Source organism: Antrostomus carolinensis, unplaced genomic scaffold (assembly GCF_000700745.2).
Source record: "Antrostomus carolinensis isolate BGI_N321 unplaced genomic scaffold, ASM70074v2 scaffold43377, whole genome shotgun sequence".
Lineage (NCBI taxonomy): Eukaryota > Metazoa > Chordata > Aves > Caprimulgiformes > Caprimulgidae > Antrostomus > Antrostomus carolinensis.
In genome coordinates this window covers 1-18,795 of record NW_010327472.1, presented here as the reverse complement: position 1 = coordinate 18,795, position 18,795 = coordinate 1, and the positions used below count along the sequence as shown (strand labels likewise).

Here is an 18,795-nt window from a genome sequence, read left to right as displayed (position 1 = left end):
TCCCAACTCACAACATTCTATAATTCTATGATTATCTAGTCTAACCCCCAAATAGTTCAGGATCATAGTTTGGGTCTGTGCAATATAAGAAAAGCACAGTTTGCTGCGCTATTTTGGATCAGTCATCCATCTCATCTAATCTCTTATAATAGTCTATAACAGATGGTTCAACAGGAACATTGAGACAGTGATACCGTGGACAGTATTAAGATAAACTGATGATCAAGGACATTCTGTCCAGTTCTTGACTACGTTTGACAAGTTTTCTGAAGCATGAGGTTTTATGTACCTCTAAAATATGTTTCATCCCATAGAATGAAGCAGTAAATGTTCTCATTCTTAATACAGATCTCATATTTTTGAACAGAGCGAAGCTTTTCCTTAGATATGTTTGAAAATGGACTGCAACTGGACCTTCTGAAATGTCCAAGAAGCACTGGCATTTGCATCTTTCCCATACTACAAACTTTCAAATATAGAAAAATCTAGCAAACTAGGTTCATGATTAATGTTTCCCTGTAGATGCACAACAGCTGCATATTTTGGATGCATTTTTTAACAAACCAAATAGCCGCATTAAAAAAAAAAAAAAAAAGAACTTTTCAAAATTGAGTTAATTAAAAAATAAAGACCAAAGTGTTTAACACACAACCTGATAAAAATAGTGAATTACCTTGGAGACACAAGAGAAGAAGGAAGAAGCAAGTTAACTTCAGAATCAGAAAAACAACTAGTCAGTGCAGAGCTGGGCTTAACCTTGCTATGGATGTTGCATGAATGATGGCCTTTATTTGTGAGAGAGTACAAAACAAAATAGCTCAGGCTTTTGGCATGAACTACTGCAAAAACTTACATTCTTCTAAGAAGTCTTTTTAATAGTTTTCTAACCTTTAATTTCTTTATGGCTATTTTTTAACATCTAAGCTATTTATCCACATTTAGGCCACTAGTGAAACATGAAGTAGAGAAAAATAAAGCTCAGTGGAAAACTATGGGACCAGCAAAAGTTGAAGTGCCATCTTCAAAAAACTTTCTGCGGAAACATTCAAAGGAACCCAAGCTACCAGCAAGTAAGTGTAGACATGAAATATATATGAAATTTAATGTATTTTTTAATTTTAAAATTTATAATATTAATGTTGAAAGTAACAGTTAGTTATGGAATTTTTTTTTTTTTAAATGAAAATATTTTTTGTATGGTGGGGCAGTTTTCATTGTTCCTTTTATAGTATCTAAGATACCAAAATTATTTCTCTATTTTACAAAAATATTTCTTAATCATTGTTTAAAATATTGAAAAAAGCAACAAGGAGATTATATATGTGAGTAGAAAATACAGTAAGCTTTTACAGTTCTGTGGTACAAAACCAACTTAAACATAAAGAAAAATTATATCTCTTTTTTCTGCAGCTATTCAGATGTTGAAGATGTATTGAAGTTATGTTCTATCCTGCTGATATTTCAATCTGTAATTATGTAGTTTAGATTTGTTCATAATTCTTTTCTGTAACTGATCATTAATATTAAAGTAAACAATATGAATGGGAGTATTAGAATTGAACAAATTCTTTTTAATGCTTGAAGAGATATGGGAAAAGTTTGTGTGCCTTTCTTGGTGTTATAAGCAACATACAGCTTTTACTCTTCAGCACTCACTGTTGGCTCTTAATCCCATAGCATTAAATTGGCTGGCAGTCTTCAAAGCATAGAAATTTTTTGAGAGCTGCATGTCACAGAAATAAGAAAATTGGACTGTTTTGTTGCAAAATGCATATTCTGCAATTGTGGAGTGACCTTCTTAGTGCTGCTGGAGTTCTGAGTAAATTGCTGTCAGAATTTCTAATTGAGTTCTAAAGTTTCAGCTTGAAATTGTTTTTGTCCTGCAGAAACAGAAAAGCTTAATGTACAGTAGAAAAAAGAAAAAAAAGCTGTCTAAGAGAATGTAGGAGTCCAGCTCCCAAATTTGTGTAACACACACAAATGGCTTTAGCACTGAAAATATGGGCTGTTCCAGGACGCTTTGGAGGCTTAATGCCTCAGGTGATATGGATTATTAGAACCTTAAGGTAAACTTTGGTTGCAGAAGTCCTGTAGGCATTCTGAGTCGTCTTTCAATAAAGTCTTCACTTTTTCAGGATATCTGAACAGCATTCAGTGTACCAGTATGTAATACTTTGTGACATCTGAGCATGAATGCTTCCAAGCTCAAGACCTTGTTAAATTACCACACTAGTGTTTTAGATGGGCATAGGAAAGAAGGCTGGTTCACCAATAGTTTGGAGCAGTCCATAAGATCCCTTTTAAGTACTAGCATTATAAAATCAGTGTTATCTACTTCAAATTTGCTATTTATTGAGACAGAGCACTCTAACCCATTTTTTTCAGACAAGCAGCTCACAATATTTCTATTTCAATTTGTTGATTCAGGGCTTCATAATAGCAATATATGCTTGGGTGTTTGCATTTGGAGTCAGTGTACCAGAGCCTCAAAGTGACTATGACACATCATAGCTTCGATCCAGACTAGTAATTTCATTGCCATGATTAGATCCTAATAGATCTTGAGAAGGAAGAACTCAAAAAGTTCTTGTACCTTTGCTTGATAGAATTTCATTCCTACCTCAGAGAAGTTACGCTGCTTAATCACCTCTTTTAAAGCATGGGACTTTCATCACTTGGAATTTAACCAGTTATCACTTGCCTAAATGGGAGTATGGCATTATGTTTATGGTATCTGTGCCACCTTCAAAACTGGGTTTGATCCAACTAGTTAAAAAATAGAATGCAAGGACAGAACAGAAAGATTATTTCTTTTTTCCCTGAAGTCTGGGATAGTGTCATTATTTTAGAGTCTGATTACTCACCACTTCCTTACAAAAGGTACGTTTCCTAACCTTCAGCTGAATCTTGTTGTATTACTGGGCTCTGGCATTCATTTTAACCAAGCTCATTTGCTGGCTTCAGAAGAATCGGGGGCTCCCAAAACAGCAAGTCTGCACCAGTGTACCGCAGATAAGGGTGAGACAGTGTTCACTGAGAAGCTTCAGAGATCTTGTTTCCAAAAGGACATCCTACGAGAAACAGAGATTTAAGTCTGTGTGTCCTAAGTTATGGCAAGCTATCAGGTTGTAAAAACAAAACCCAGGAAAGCACTGGTTCGTGGGGTCAGTATCAGGAAACCAGCTGTTGTAGGGATGAACTCTGTCGCATGTGACATTACAGTTATTTTCTGCCAAAGAAAAACATGAACTCCAACAACATGAATCAAACCATTATCTCTGATAATGACTGTGAGTTAGGGTTATATCTAGTGGGAAGTATGGTGGGAAATGAATTGTCTTTCATCATTCACCTGAAGCGAGACTGCTGAGGAAACTACTTTCTGTTGGTGCCTTGGAGAAAAGATTAGACTAAAAAGGAAGAGTTTCTATATTCTCTGGAGAAAGGATTGTGATAAGTTGTTCACGAGTGTTAGGGAGCAGCAAGAGCAGGGCTTGTCCCTGAGGGGAGGTGAGCCAGAAACTGAAGGCAACCACAATGCAGGCTGGGCATTGACCTCACCAACAGGGTGCAGTCCCACACCAGAGGCAGGCAAGCAGAGTAGGGTGGTGATGAAAATGTGTCCTGCCAACAGCCTAGTGACCATCAGGCAAGATGAGGTAACAGACCAGGTCCATCCCCTGATTCCACATAGCTTTTCAGGAATAGGACTAGGGGCAGGCATGGCTGAGACAGCTCTGCCAGGCAGTGACAGCACAGAACTGAGCTGAAATGGGGTTCCTGAGCCCAAGGGTGTCAGGTGGGTGCCCCAGGTGAGACTGGGCAAAGCAATTAATGCCTAAGGGCCCTGACAACAAGCATCTCTAGTAAAAGTAATTTTAATTCCATTTGAAAGAAGTCCCATACTACTGCAGTTAAGAGGAAATAAGTGTCATATTATAAGGAAAACCCAGCTAAAACAACATAGTATTTCCTAGGTTATGAAACCTCTGTTATGCCAAACAAGCATACTCCTTTTCATCACAGTATATCCCAGTCAATCCTTTCATTGTAGATAAAATTGGTTTCTGTTTTTATGTAATTTTGTAAAAAAAAATTCCCTTTTGAAAAATGTGGTAACATTAAATTGCAAAGCTCTTCATGGTTACTGCTGAGAATGTTTACATGTTTAATTTATAGGAAAAAAGGAACAGGATAGTAAGAAATTGCCTGCATTATCAGTGCCACGGAGGACAGATCACCCAGTTATGGGAATTCAGAGTAATAAGAATTTTATAAATACAAATGCAGTTGCTGCTGTCACAGGATTGCCTAAAAAGCCTCAACCTATTTGTGTTGATAGAAGACAGGGAGATAAATATCTACTTGAAACTTCAGGACTTGTTCCAAAATATATTAAAAAAAAGGTAAGTTTTATTAAGTTATAGTGGAAATACAAGTAGCAATGCCTATTTTAGGTTCTCTATTGCATTCTCCTGTTAAATGTTTATGATTCTTTTTGAGATGTTTAGATACCACTGCTGTTTGTGGTAGACCTTTGAAATTCACCAAGGAGAAATCACTGGCACTGGAATTGGTCCTTGCCTTTGCCCTGTATTCACTCGATTATGCTGTCAGAAAAAAATTGGCAGAATGACGCTGCTAAAGCAATAGCATATGTGTTGCTCTGGGAACCCCGGGAGTATCTAATGGGGAGGCAAATGGAGTTCTGTGATGAGTGAATGCTGGCTCTTTAAGAAAGACAGGCAGGGAAGAAGAGGAGGAGTTTGCCCTTTGGATGAAGGAGCTGCTCAAATACATGGAGCTCTTCTATGGAATTGGCAACAGGCTGGTTGAGCTTGTGGGTCAGGATCAGAAGAAAGGCCAATAAGTGTCAAAAGTGTGATTGCTATGAACCATCCAATCAGGTGAGGAACTGGGTGAACTCTCTTTAAGCAAGATCACAGTGCAGCTTCTTACAGAAGACATCACCGTCCTTGATATCTGCTGAAAGGACAACACAATGGGATGGAAGCAATCCAAAAAGGTTCCTGGAGCATATCAGCAAGAGCTTCTAACACAGATGGTGGATGAGCCAGCCAGTGGCCATGCTCTTCTGGTTCTGCCACTTACAAATCAGAAAGAACTGGTCAGAGATGTAATAATCAATAGTAATCTTGTTTGCGCAGGCCATGAAGTAGTTCAAGATCCCCTCCTCCTCGGGGAGGCAGGTGGTAGTGCACAGACCCTGTACTTCAGGCGGGCAAACATCAGCTTATTCAGGGAACTAGTAGATAGGTCCCAGTGGGAGGCAGCTCTGAAAAGCAAAGGAGCTTGAGAGAGCTGGCATGCTTTTAAGGACAACATCCTCCAAGCACAAGAGCAGTCCATTCCACTACTCAGGAAAACAAGATGTATCGGGAGTCTGGCTTATCTAAACAGGTATCTCATGACAGAGCATTATGCAAAGAGACATGACATATAGTGTAACTGATGACAGAGAAGATGCAAAAAAGAGAACCTGAGCCCTTGCAATACCTTTGTATGGCTAAAGACGTATATAAACAAAGCTAGTCATAGTGCTACCCAACACTAAAAGCTTTGTGAATCATTTATCGTTTGGTAGAAAGAAGGTAGACACTGGTACCTTCTGGCAGAGCTAGATAGGCTTCATTTCACACAGGATAAGGCAAAATAGATGTGTTCCTCCAGGTACATCTGGAATATTCAGAAATTATTTTTCCTCCCAGAAACACAATGCTGTCACATCCAGTAAGGGATAGTTTATCATTCCTAACTAGTCTAATTTCAATGTATGTGTTAACACTATTCACTCTCTTCCGTGGCATGCGATGTTCAACAAAAATCAGGATACAGGAAGATCTTTCAAATAAAGTATCTAAGGAATGTGTTTTAGAACGTTGCATCTGACCATATAAAAATGTAAAATAGCTTGCTGTCATTAACAGGTTTCAAACTCCTAACTCAACCATCAATTCTTACAAATAGATATTTTGTTTTCTGGATTCTGTTGCAACCTTTTCCAAGGCTGCAAAAAGAAATTGAAGGTAATTGTTTATACGTTTTACTCAGGCTACAAAGACAATCACATGTGATACTTTCTAAGAACAGAGTGATTTAAATTTTATTGCTTGGTGGCACAAAATTCCATCTCAAGCTGTCTTTGCAGGTGTAATGTACTATGGATGACACTGTTTCCTTCTTAAAAGGACATATAAGAAACTTGTTCCTTACCCTTATAGGATTATGGTGTTACACCAAAATATATAACACGGAGGAATGAAGAAATGAAGAGAGCTCAGAAAGAATATGAGGACAATATCTTGGAACAACTGAAGGAAAGAGCCATGAAACAGTTATCTGATGAAGAAAGGATAAGTCTTCTGCAGGTGCATATTTTGATTTAGTGTAATTAGTAACATGTACAAAAGATTAATAAGGTAATGTAAGTCCATAGAAATAATAAACCTACTAGATTTTTTAAGAGGCAGATGAGTTAGCTACTTTTTCACTAGATGGAGCTGTAGAACAGTTGTAAACTGAAATGAAGGGACCTGATTTAGCTACAGTGTTAGTCCAGTTTTACAAGTATTTATAAATTCTGTTAGATTCCTATCCCTCTTAATGACTTGGAATGTCAGTGAAACTTTAAAGGAATGACGAAAATCACCTATATGGATTTAGTGACAGTTCTGACTCTTTACTTGTGAATCATGGAAAGATACAAATTGCTTGCCCCCCCGCTCCGATCCATAACATTGCCACTTTTATTGGTAGTTCCTATCTTCACATTGTGACCTCACTGACTAAAGCATAAGGTCATGCTTTAAAATATGGCAAAAACAGAAAACAGAATTAAATTGCAATATATTCGTAGATCTATGACAGGAAAAAATGTATTTTGTCAAGCTGTTTTGGATACTGTCTTTCATACAATTTTTATTGCACAAGATTTTCTAAAGAGAAATAATACCGTAAAAGAAGTAGAGCAGAAAAGAGACATTTTTCAAGTATATCCAATCCTTGAACTGGAATTTCTCGTGACTACATTTTAGCCAAATTTCCTATGAAAATGAGGCTTACATTACTGTAATATCTGTTTATCAGTCTGTCCTTTAATAAATTGATCTTAGCAACCACCTGAAACAAATTAGCAGATGGATGGACATCTCCAAGATGCTAAATTCCCACAAAAAAGCCAGCAGAATATCTAGAGAGAAAACAGTGTCTAACTCACTTGCAAAGATTAACTGGTTAATCCGCAGGATCCAAAATAGCTAGCACAATGGTGCTGTGCAGCAAGCAGTAGAAGCTAGGAAGGAGTATGCGAGAGAGGTGAGGGTATTGCATTGACAGCAATATAAAGAACATAACAGCAAGGGTGAAGATTTAAGATATTTTTATGGTGGGAAAGGCATTGGACAAGCTGAGGGTCCAGCAAATTGACTATGAAGCAAAAATATATGTGCAAAAAGGCATATGAATTCAGCTGCTCACGGTTCTGCATTTAGTTTGATTTGAATTATGTTCTATATTTTTAAAATACAAGAGTGCACTGAATTTTTTTTTAATTGAATTTTTTGAGATTGTTTTTAACTCAGTATTTTCTTTTAATTTTTTCAAAAAAGTTTGCTCTTTCATAGGCCTGATTACTTACACAGTTATATTGTCAGGAGGAATTAGAGTCCCCAGGGTATGTGGCTTCTATCCAGTGCTCAGCTGTAGACATATGGGAATTCCTGTCTTTAAAAATAATTGACATTGCCAATGAACACATGTGCACTATCTGATTTAAAAGAATACGTGGCAATAGATGTCTGAGAACAAAATCAAGCCTCGTGAACTTACAAAAATAAAGGGATATAATGGGACCAACATTTTTTTAACGCTCCATTATGCTTACTTGGGTTAGGATTTTATGAGAATAAAAGAGTATGTCGATAACTGCAGTACATATTTTTCACTTATCCCGTATGTGTTAGAATTCCTTGTACCGAGTTACATACTCAGTTTGTGATCTAGCCCATAGCAATAGTGGTCAGCATATTACATTGCTGACGGAGGAGCTGTGAGGGGGATTTTTACTTAGGGAGTCACGATCTGCTTTTGATCTCTCCACTCTGTAGGAATAAACTGTGGTAAGTGCATGCTCTGATGTGTTTTAAAACTCACTGTTTTCAGTGATTTCCAAACCAGTTTTTACTAATGTACACATAGAAGAATTATTGAAAAGAGGCTGTGAATGACTCTTCTATGAAAGTTTTGGAAATACTGTATTTTCATGACTATATATTGTAATCTATACTATACGCCTGGTAGACTAGCTTTATTTAAGTACTTTACAGCCTTGGATTGCAAAGACAAGTAGCATTACAAGACAGTAAATAAATAGACCTCTTGTTCTTAGTTTCACATGTTCAGGTAGAGTTATGTAGATATTTGCATATGAAGGTTCTTGGAATAAACTTTAAGGATGACAATTAAATGCTCAATATGAATATGCAAAAAGCATGAATTGCTATGCAATAAATACACTGCTTTGAATTGGTAAAATATTAATTCATATTTAGAAGTATGTTTTTCTTAGTATTGTCAGGGAGAGGTCATTTTTTTCTGTTGAATCAATTCATGCAGTGGACAAAATCAGACAAGTTTTTGAACACAAGTCCTTGAATTCTGAAATAGAAGCAACAATCTTCAAAGCTAAATGTGTATTAAGAATAATTACTCTAAATTTAACTTCAGTATGTTAATCAATTAGCCAATCTGGGAGAAAAGGTGCTTAACAATGCAGAAGGACATAGAGGCTGAAAATCACAACATGCCATAAAATCATTGTGTCAGCTAAATTAAATTTTAATTATGGAAGAGAGTTGAAAACTTTAGTTCCGTAGTGAGTAACTTCATTTCTTCATTTTTAAAGATACTTTGTGATCTCCTCTAAGGAAACAGAACCGAGAGCCAAAAAGTTTTGGAAAAGTGTTTTCTCACTGATAGGCATATTGTATTATTTACAGGTTGCTGCATGAGTTCCTTGTAGTAGGTGTGATTATTAAGTTCACCCATATAGTTTTCATGAGGACATTTGATGCACTGAAGCTCTCCTAAATTCTCATATATGCATGTACAAGATGTGTAGATTTTTATTATCCTCTTGATGAGAGAAAGTAAGAGCAATTGTTGCAGTAATTGTGAGGATATTATTCTTTATGAAGTAAGTTCTTCTCATATATATCCTTTTCATGTAATGGCACTAGGGGCTGAAAAAGAACTGGGAGGAAGCCTATCGTGAATTTCAGTGTCTTCCAGTAGAAATAGACAGCATATCCAAGAAGATGCATAAAGAAAAGCTGGAATTACAGATGAAGCAACTGGAGCATGACATAGAAGTATTTGAGAAACACAAAGTTATCTACATTGCAAATGAGTAAGGACTGTTTTTCAGATCTCGCCTCTTTCCTCCTTTTCTTTTTCTCTATTCCTAAATCTCTAAGAAGCACCCCCCTAAATTATCAGAAGAAATTGACATGGCCAACTATTCAGAAGGAAATATTCAACTAATAGAAAAATTGTTACATATAGCTCTCATCTGTATAATTCTCCAAACTTACTGAAATAAAATTCTTAATTAAACTTTGATTATAAGAACATTAATTTAATCTATTATTCTTTGTAATTTTTATCAACTACTAAGATTTCTATAAACATCATACAAAAAGCATAAAAAATACTGTTTCATTTGCTTGGAGCACTTCTTTCCTTGCATAGCCAAAACAAAGTGAAATAATTGGCTGCTGAAGACAGTTTGGTAAATATAACTTCAGGGTGGGATGGCTTCTGGACTAGTTATTAAAAAGCTGTTGCACTTTACTTAAAAGCTTGAGCAATTTTACTAAACAGCTTAGCTTCTGCATAACATTTTGTGTACTCATTTTTTGTTACTAAACACAATTTTTACAGTGGAAGCTCATAATAATATAGACTTCACACAACACAGATACCACATGTAGCTTGCGGTGTATTTATGTATTTAAGTAGAAAAATGTGTTTTGATTGCTGTTATGTGTGTAATGTTAGAATGAAAGCAATATACCAGCATGTGAGTCAAGACCTAGGCAGAAATTATATCAGCACACTATACTACAATTATTTGCATAAAAAGAAAAATTGTTTTTCTTTTCTACTGCTTAACCTTTGCTTCAGAACAGAACTTTTTCTGTATGGTGTCAATCACTACCAGCAGCAGCTGCCATCAGCAGTATCTGCCATCAGCAGAGGATGAAGTAAAGAATTTCAAATGAATTATTAAAAGCCAAATCTTCATGTACATTAAATTCCTTTTATAAATTTGTCAGGGAATGGCTTTGAAGACTTTACAGTGATTCTAGGCCATATTTCTTGTGTGTCTTAAACTTGTCTACGTCATGCCCTAGGAAAGTGTGGGTGAGCAGGAACGTGTATTTTGATCTTTGTAACTTATTGTTCAGCAATCATGTTTATTTTTTAAAGACATAAACTAGAAGAAAGCTGTGGTTGTATAGAATATGAATGTCATTTACCATTTACTCAAAATAATTATTTATACTGTATATTTTAACTAAACCACACCAATTATGAGCATTTAATAACATGTCACATTATCTCCTAGGGAAGTACAAGATGCCTTTCCTAAGAAATAGAATATAATCAAAGATGGCTGGTTTTTGTGGTTTAAAATAAAAAATTAGATTTGACTCCAAAACAGCGAGCACTCTCACTGCCTCACTCTCAGCTTTTAGTTACTTGTAGATCATTTGGCTGAGTTAGGTTGAGGATCTGGATTTGGTTCTTCCATTTATCCTCAGTGATAACTTTATGGAAATGCAAAGCAGGTGATGGCCTATCCCAAAATTTGGGATAAGCAACTGGGCCACACTTGGAAACATTCATCATTCACCAGTAATAACGACTGCTTTTTAACACTGTCAGAACAATAGTAGTGTATTATTGGGAAGTTAGGAAGTGACCGGTAAGGAATGCTGCTTAACAGGAGAGGGATAGACTAAGGCAAGTGCACTTCCGTAGCCGAGTGGGCTGTCACTAGTGCCTTTCAACAGTACTGTGGGGTTTCTTTTGCATAAACTTCATATAGTGCTTTGCAGGTAGCTCTGCTGCCCCTCTTCATGTTCCCCTCTTGATACATGTGAATAGCTTCTGTCACCCTATGGCGAGGTTGTAACTCCTTCAATCTATTTTGATGTGTATTCCATGTGACCTACCAACACTTCTGATGATGGAAAAAATATGTTATAATGAAAACCATTGAAGATACACACAGAAAGATAACATTCTTACCCTTTAACTCTCTCTGGGAAGTTTGACAAAATAAATTTACAAAATCCAAAGAACATAACTCTCTATTTATATGTTCAGGAAATGCCAGTAATTTAAGATGTAATGTTCATAAATCAACTAATATGTATCATCAGTAACTAAAGCAAAAAGGTGAGTAAACTCAACTGTTCTGATAGAATTGTTCCTTCACAGAATATATGAAATATTGAAAGAAACAAGTCTGTCCACAGGCTAAGAAGTAGCATTATCAGTTGAAACATTCTCTAAATTCACTAGTCAATTAATGATAATCATTGAAATAATGAGAAAGAAAATAATCAAAATGCTTCTAGTACTTCATAATTATCCAACTGGTATTTTTAAATGGTCCATATTAAATTGGATAACCACCACAAAACACATGTTAAATGAAGTATGAATGCTCTGTTGGTCAGCAAGAGCTACGTTGCCACAAACTGAAAATATTTCCTGTTGGAAGTTGTGCATAACAAAACTGTGTATCTATTTTTTAAAAATAGCAACATGAAATTATGATAAATATCTTACTGGCTGTTCTTCAGAATGAAACTATTTATATCCAGGAAGGAAGGGATGAGATATGGCATCGTCACAAACACAGGGAGTTCCTGATTGTATGGCTCCGATAGAGCTGCCTCAAGCAAGCATCAGGTCTGACGGGAGCATATGGGCTCCATGTGGCAGGTCTGAAAGCACGGTGCTTTCCTGGGCTCTGCCTGCATTCCTGGGGACCAAGTCTGGGACAGTTCCTCAACATCGTCCTTACAGAGGGGTAAGCTCATTCCCCTCGTGAAACAGTAAGGGAAAAATTCTGTGGGATAAATAATATGGGAGAAATTCCTCACTCGTTTCGTTTTCCTTAGCCTCCGTAGGTGGATTTTATTGGAGGAGGTCATGTTCTGGCCCTTTGTATATTTTTGCAAAAAACTGGCATCACAAACGGCTGCTGCGATCACTCTGCCACAGAGCTAAAGTCTAGCCCCTTGGCATATATCTCAGGGAAAACAACCTACCAAACAATTTCAGCCCTAATGTAGGCAGACATCTTTCAGATAAGAAAATTTTCCATATATGCAGATTAGTGTGAGTCCTAGATAAATGCTAGTCCTAGTCAACACTTTCATCCTTGGCTTTATGATGCTTATAATATTAATAATATAATTACAGGAGAGACAGGTGGCAAAACCTATTATTAAGGTTGCCTGACATTTCCCATCATCAGGGAAGCCAGTTGCTGAGCCCTAAAGCTGATGGGGATCACCCACCCCAGGAACTAGAGGGTATTGAGCCTGACCAGGCTAAGGAAAGGCCTGTTTCTCCCCATGAGTGGACATCCAATGTAGTAATGGATACTTGACTGCTGAATGCCTAGGCTGTATTTTTTTAATTATTCTGTCTGACCTTGCTCCAGCTCCTTTTTGTTATGTAATGTTATGTAAATAAAATGTGAGTAAAGTCAGGGTCTTCATCCTCCAGGCAAAGCTGTGGCATCATGGTAGGAATCCAAAGTGAGCTAAGTTTCTTGTTTGTGGTTTTTTCTTTAAAGTGTGCCGAGGTAAATATGTGTGCCACTTCACCAAATTATAAAAAACATATTTTTTTTTTCCCTAGACTGTGCCTCTAACACATGGTTGTAGATAAGCAGGCATAGCTAATAGTAGACTACATTCATGTCAGCTGGTCTTGTGGATGCTTGCTACAAGGATGAACAAATGTTCAGTCGCAGTACTAGCCTATATTAATTTGTTATTCCATGCCTGCCTCCAGATTGACTCCACAGCATAGAGAAATTCACACAAACATGCAAACACTGGAACAACTTGGTCTTCATATCCTTCCTTAAATGTTCTTTGCAATGGTGTCTACCAAAAATTAAACAACAGCTGAGCTGCTGGTGAGCTGAGGTTAGGGTTTATCTTGCTGGCCTGTGCAGTTTCCTTAAACTGCCCTGGCACTGTAGCCAGTTGTTTCTTGTTTTAGGCTTGGATTGTAAGTTATCTGCCATGTGGATCATCTTTTTCTCTCTTTGCTTAGTGTCTGACATAATCAACTTTTTGTCTGTAAATAGAGCTCCTATGGAATGATGATGATGATGATAATAATAATATGTTCATCTGATGAAGAATTAAGACCATGCAATAAAGGGAATTGATTCAAGTTCTTTACTAAAAGGATCTGTTTTCCAAGAAGCCTCATCTCATTTGTTTCAGTAACTGCAAAGTAGGAGTTAAAGGATGATAAATGAGATTTAAAGCACTTAACTTATTCCCTGGAGCAATATGATTTATTCATATATTTCTCATAGAATGTTTTTGAAATGCAATTGTAAATTACTTATACCTGGCTTTTTCACTGGCAGCCATTAATAATGCTTTTCTCATTTCTGGGGTTCCTGACTTGTGCAATTTGAGCCCATATATTTGTATTTAAAATACAGGATATGTGTGCCTGAAGTTAGAAGCTATGCTTTGAACCTAGACAGTGCTATATAATTTTTTGAAAGCTATTGTCTCAAACTGGTCACTCAAAATTAATGAAATTAATGTTTAATTTACTCTTGCTGGGTGAGAGCCCTGACATGGAAAATTCAGGTTACTCAATCTTCTGATTCCCAGAGCTGGTGTGAAGACAGACAAGTACCTCTAGAACTGTTCCCGTATTGCTTCGAAGGCTGTGTTAAAGCTGAGGAAGCAATACAATCATTCTTTCTTCAGAGGAGCAAAGTTCAGTAGTGTTCAACATGTCGTCCCAAGCACTGCACAATGAGGAAACAACCACGTGCTGCTGCTTGCTCAGGAGGAATGGTCTGTCTTTTACACAAACAATAAAATTAGCAAATGGTCTAAATCCAGCCTTCCAGCACCCTTAGGAGCAGGTCATTCTGTGCAGCAGCAGAGCTCAGGGGCTGGCAGGCCATGAACATTTAGCATGCCTATGCTACAGGAGAACTTGCTGGATCAGGTTCTGCTTTTCAATACACTTTTGTTACTCCACTGTTTATTCTAGGCAAGCTGTGAAGTATACAAAATTACATGAAAGACAACTGAGCTGTTTTGGGAAAAAAAAAAAAAAAAAAGAAAGTCCTTAAACTGTTCTCTGTTTACTTGTTTAAAACACTCAGAATTCATTTGTGCAAATTTTCCCAAATTTGCTGTAGTTTATTTTAAAACAAGAAGAAAGAGGGATGAAGCCAAGTCATCAACCACCTTTAGAAAGAAAACAAACTCTAACAGTTAAATTAATTACATTGGGTGTAACCCATTAAATATTTGCAATTCCCTGACTAGTTTTTATGGCTGTGTGTGATGAATTTGTCACAGGATATGATGTGAGCAGCATTTCTTGAAAAGAATGCTTTATCGTTTAAATTTCAATACTTCTCAATAGCTGGTTAGGGGAAATATTTGCATAATATTACAAGGGAAATAAAGTTTATTCTAGTATTAAAGGACAAGAGGAAATTTTTGTTTGCATTTATTTCAGCTATAAAGAACTCTGTATTCATAACATGCACCTGAAAAGCAGGAAGAATATCTTCAGGAGCCAGGAAATTGCAAAGTGAAGCTCTCGCTGCTCTGGTCTGGCACAGTGAGATTAATAACAAACAAAAATGCAGTTCTGTATTAAAGATGTTTATGATAGACCAAATAAGTCAAAGCCCAGAATTCTGTCAAGCAGTGCCTAACACTGATTTAAAGGTCATAAGAAATTAAAAAGCAGGCTAACATCTTGAATGGCAGCTTTTATCCATTTGCTTGATATCAAAGTTATTGTAGTTAATTTTCAAAGCCTAAGTCAGTCTCGAAGATTCAGTAGGAGACTCAGTTACTGTGATAGCTAAATGCTCTGAGCTTCCCTTGTGGATCTCAGATGCTGCAATTGCTTTAAAGCCGAACTTTCCAATTCCTCAGGGTGCTAATTCTGCTGTAACTGAAGGTGGACAGAAGCTAGATCCAAGCTTGCAGTGCCTGCCACTCCATCACCTGCTGTAGTACTACAGTCACCAAGGGCAAGTATAGCATTTACACTGCTGTACATCGTAGGATGCTACCTAGCCCTGCCTGGCTGGGCAGCTTTTCCTATAGTTTCCCTAGGTTCTTGAATGTCAGGGAATGCTTTGAAATAACTGCTTCATGTTCTCCCAGATGTCTGTAACTGTCTGGCAAACACGTTCTGCTGCACTCGGGGTCTTCAGCAGCCACCCTATGGACTGGGTAACTGCCTCAGGTAATGCAAAAGAACTCAAAATTCTGGAATGTATTAAAACTGGATATGAAAGCAATTTAGAATTGTTTTCAACATGCCCTAAAGTACTGTCTATGCTAGACTTCTGGTTTTAATATTGTCTTCAGTGACCATTTTACCCCAAAATGTCTTTCTCTGCAACAACTGAGGGTGTTGCTTACCTTGTAACCACTAAGAAATGCAGGTTTACACTTGATAAGATTGGTTATAGTTCTGCTGTTCACACAACAGCTGCAGTAACAGGCGGAACCAGAATAAGAGCTCTTACTTCATCCCCTAATTGGCAACCTTCTACCTAGGTAAGGCATACCTCTTGAAATATTCTGGATTTTCATGCTTTTCTTGTCTGTTTTTGGTGTTTACATATTAAACTGAGTCGTCAAATGTTTGTTATAACTTCTTGGGAGGAGAATACATAATGGAGTTGCAAAGGCTTACAGGTAACTCCATTATAATGTTTGTCTTGGCTTCCTTGGTATATCCCTGCCCCAAACCTTCTATTTTCAGTATTTTTTTACATTAGAGTTGTGAAAGGGTGGATACGACATGTCCTGCTTTTATCAGTAACAGGGTAAGAGAGGAAAAGATGTGTAACTGAAATGATAAAGTTCATTTGGTAAGGGCCTAAGATATAAATACAGTCACAAGGGATTTGCATTTAAGTCTTAACTCTGCTTTGTTTCTCTGTGTGTCGCTTCTTCCATCTGCTCCTTTATGTCTTTTGGCTATGTGTCCAGACCTACTTGTTAGTATGATCTACCCTATTTTCTTTGTTCTTTCCCCCTTTGATCATTTCCCATGGTTCTATATCTAAAAATGTTTATTCTTTTCCTCCTATTTTTAGTTTATATAAACAGCTAAACAGAGATAATAGGAACATTCTCCAGAATGTTTACAGTCTTTTTCACAGTTAAGGCCCTAATATAATGTTTTAAATTATCATATGTTGGCCCTAATTAAAAAAGGTTTTGAAAATCTGAAAATCATTCTACACCAGTTCATACTGTAAAAAAACAATGTAAACATTCAGTAAGTACATATACCTTGACAGCAAAATTCTTAACAGCTTCATTTCCATCATGCACAATGAACCTCATTAATTCTGTTTTCTATTGATTCTGTGGGTTTACAGAACCGTGAATTTGTCTCATTTGCAACAAAACTAAAAAAATGTATTACATTTTATGCCAATGAAAAAATCTTACATGGAGAAGAGCAACTTTGGGGATTGGACCAGTGTCTGCTGATAGCAGCACTACCCTTCATACTGTACTCCAGCTAAATTTATCTAGTTTTTAACTTCCAAACTCTTATTTATTGTTATTAGCAAGACATGACACTTCATTACATTTCTTACATGAGCCCTGTAAAATTGTTGGAAGACTTGACAAAACGCAGCCATCCAACCTTGACGGGAAGAGCAAAATTTCCTGCTTAAGTTTTTCAGCACAATGCCAGAGGAATTTATTTTTTAGTATTATGTATATGTTAATCTTTATGTTAACCTTTTTCAAATCATTAAGCTTCTGTCTGTGGTGTAGTCAGAACAATCTCTTGTATTCCAGTGGTCTGATAAAGAATATGGTTTAAAAAGACAGAAAACTCTGTAATAGTAATCCAACTAGTCCAAAAGGTAGAAGAAACCAGTACTCATACAGCAGTGGCAAAATCAATCTCAGTTTCTATCTATAATCCAAATATCTTCAGAACTATAGAGCCCAGTTATGTGATGTTCATGCAACAGCAGCTTTACCTCTAACATGGTGGTTACTGAATCAGATTGCGTTAGTTTTAGGGTGAATGTGGGGTTTAGAGGGGGTTCTTGCCAACCTCCAAGCAAGAAGAGTCTTCAGATCTTCAAAAGTGATTGTAGGTACAAATCAGTAGCATTTAATTCCAAAGTTGAAATGAAACATTAGACTTTATTTCTCAATAGTTGTATGAAATGTTGACATGCAATTGAAATGCAAAAGTATTTAGGGATTTTAATACCCATTATGAAAATCTCCTGTATATTTTACAAAAATATTTTTATTTACTTTATGCAGGTTTGTACACGTCTGTATATGCTGTTTATCAAATTCACTACTTTTTATTAAGTTTATTTTAAAGCACTGTGAACAGGGACTATTTTTTTCCAGCATACTTCAGTCTTCATATACAGGCATCACTTCCGAGGCAGACATATTCTGGAGTCAGCCTCTGTCCCTTTGTAAACTTGATCTTCTGTTCTTTCAGACATGTCAATTGTAGCGATAGTTCTTCTAAGAGTAGTTCCTTAATCTACCAAAAAGCAAAGAGATCTGGCTTCATATAAGAAACAAAGCATTTATCACAAGATAATTTTCAATTGCTTTAGTCCTTAGCCAGACTTTAACTGGTGGTTCATTTATAGAAGCCTTCTTAACACCAGATTCCTAAGTTATTAATTATCCTATCAGTTCTAATGTAAGGGCACCAACAGGATGCACCTAAAAACCAGCCCATGTTTGACACCAAACTCCTGGTGTAGACACACCCATAGTGTTCTCTGGATTCATCTGCTATGACCCATGACCTACAAGTCTCAATGACTACATTCTAGAAAAGTAGTGTATGTACCAAATGGAGATTTCTTCCTACTTGGTCAGTAAGAGCCCCTCAGGTATCGCTCAGTCCCAATGGACTGAGAAGCTGTTAGCATTTTTCCCAAAACGTAGGCTACTAAAAGGATAAAGCAAGTCCAAATTTGAACTTCTTATATGGGAATGTAAAGGTAGACAATGATCAGAGAAACCTAAGAGAAGAAACAAGCTCCTTCTAATCTGTGAGGCTGTGAAAGCAAAATATTAATAATAATTTTAACAGAATGGGAAGGGGTAGCAGAAAGCCGTGTGGTTCCTGATCTGTTTTCCTTCTACTGGACAGACAGGACGAGCAACATGGTGGTGGGCTGAAGGCATCAGGAACACACAGCTTGCTCCAGCACGTACACAGCGGTGGGGAAGAAGGAGCACCAGATCAGAAGTCAGCAAGGATGGAAAGCAGTATTAATGAACTATTGGAAGTTTGCTTTCTGGCATCCTTTTTTCTCCCTAGAGTATCAGCAGCAACCTGTTAAAATGTCAGTTTAAACCACCCCAGCTTAATCGTATCCACTAACTCACTCAGCCCAGGCCTCTCACCTGACTCTGCCCAAACCTTTCCACCACCCTGCCA

The 18,795-nt window shown here is 37.0% G+C and overlaps 1 protein-coding gene across 1 annotated transcript; it reads left to right on the top strand.

Annotated features, from left to right (window-relative positions):
- Window positions 1-924: 924 nt before the first annotated feature.
- On the top strand, window positions 925-9,572 carry ENKUR (enkurin, TRPC channel interacting protein; the record flags this gene model as incomplete). Its single annotated transcript, XM_010171904.1, has 4 exons — window positions 925-1,070; window positions 4,180-4,406; window positions 6,243-6,389; window positions 9,258-9,572. Coding segments are annotated over 4 exons (694 nt in total), but the record flags the coding sequence as incomplete, so codon positions are not given.
- Window positions 9,573-18,795: the final 9,223 nt, after the last annotated feature.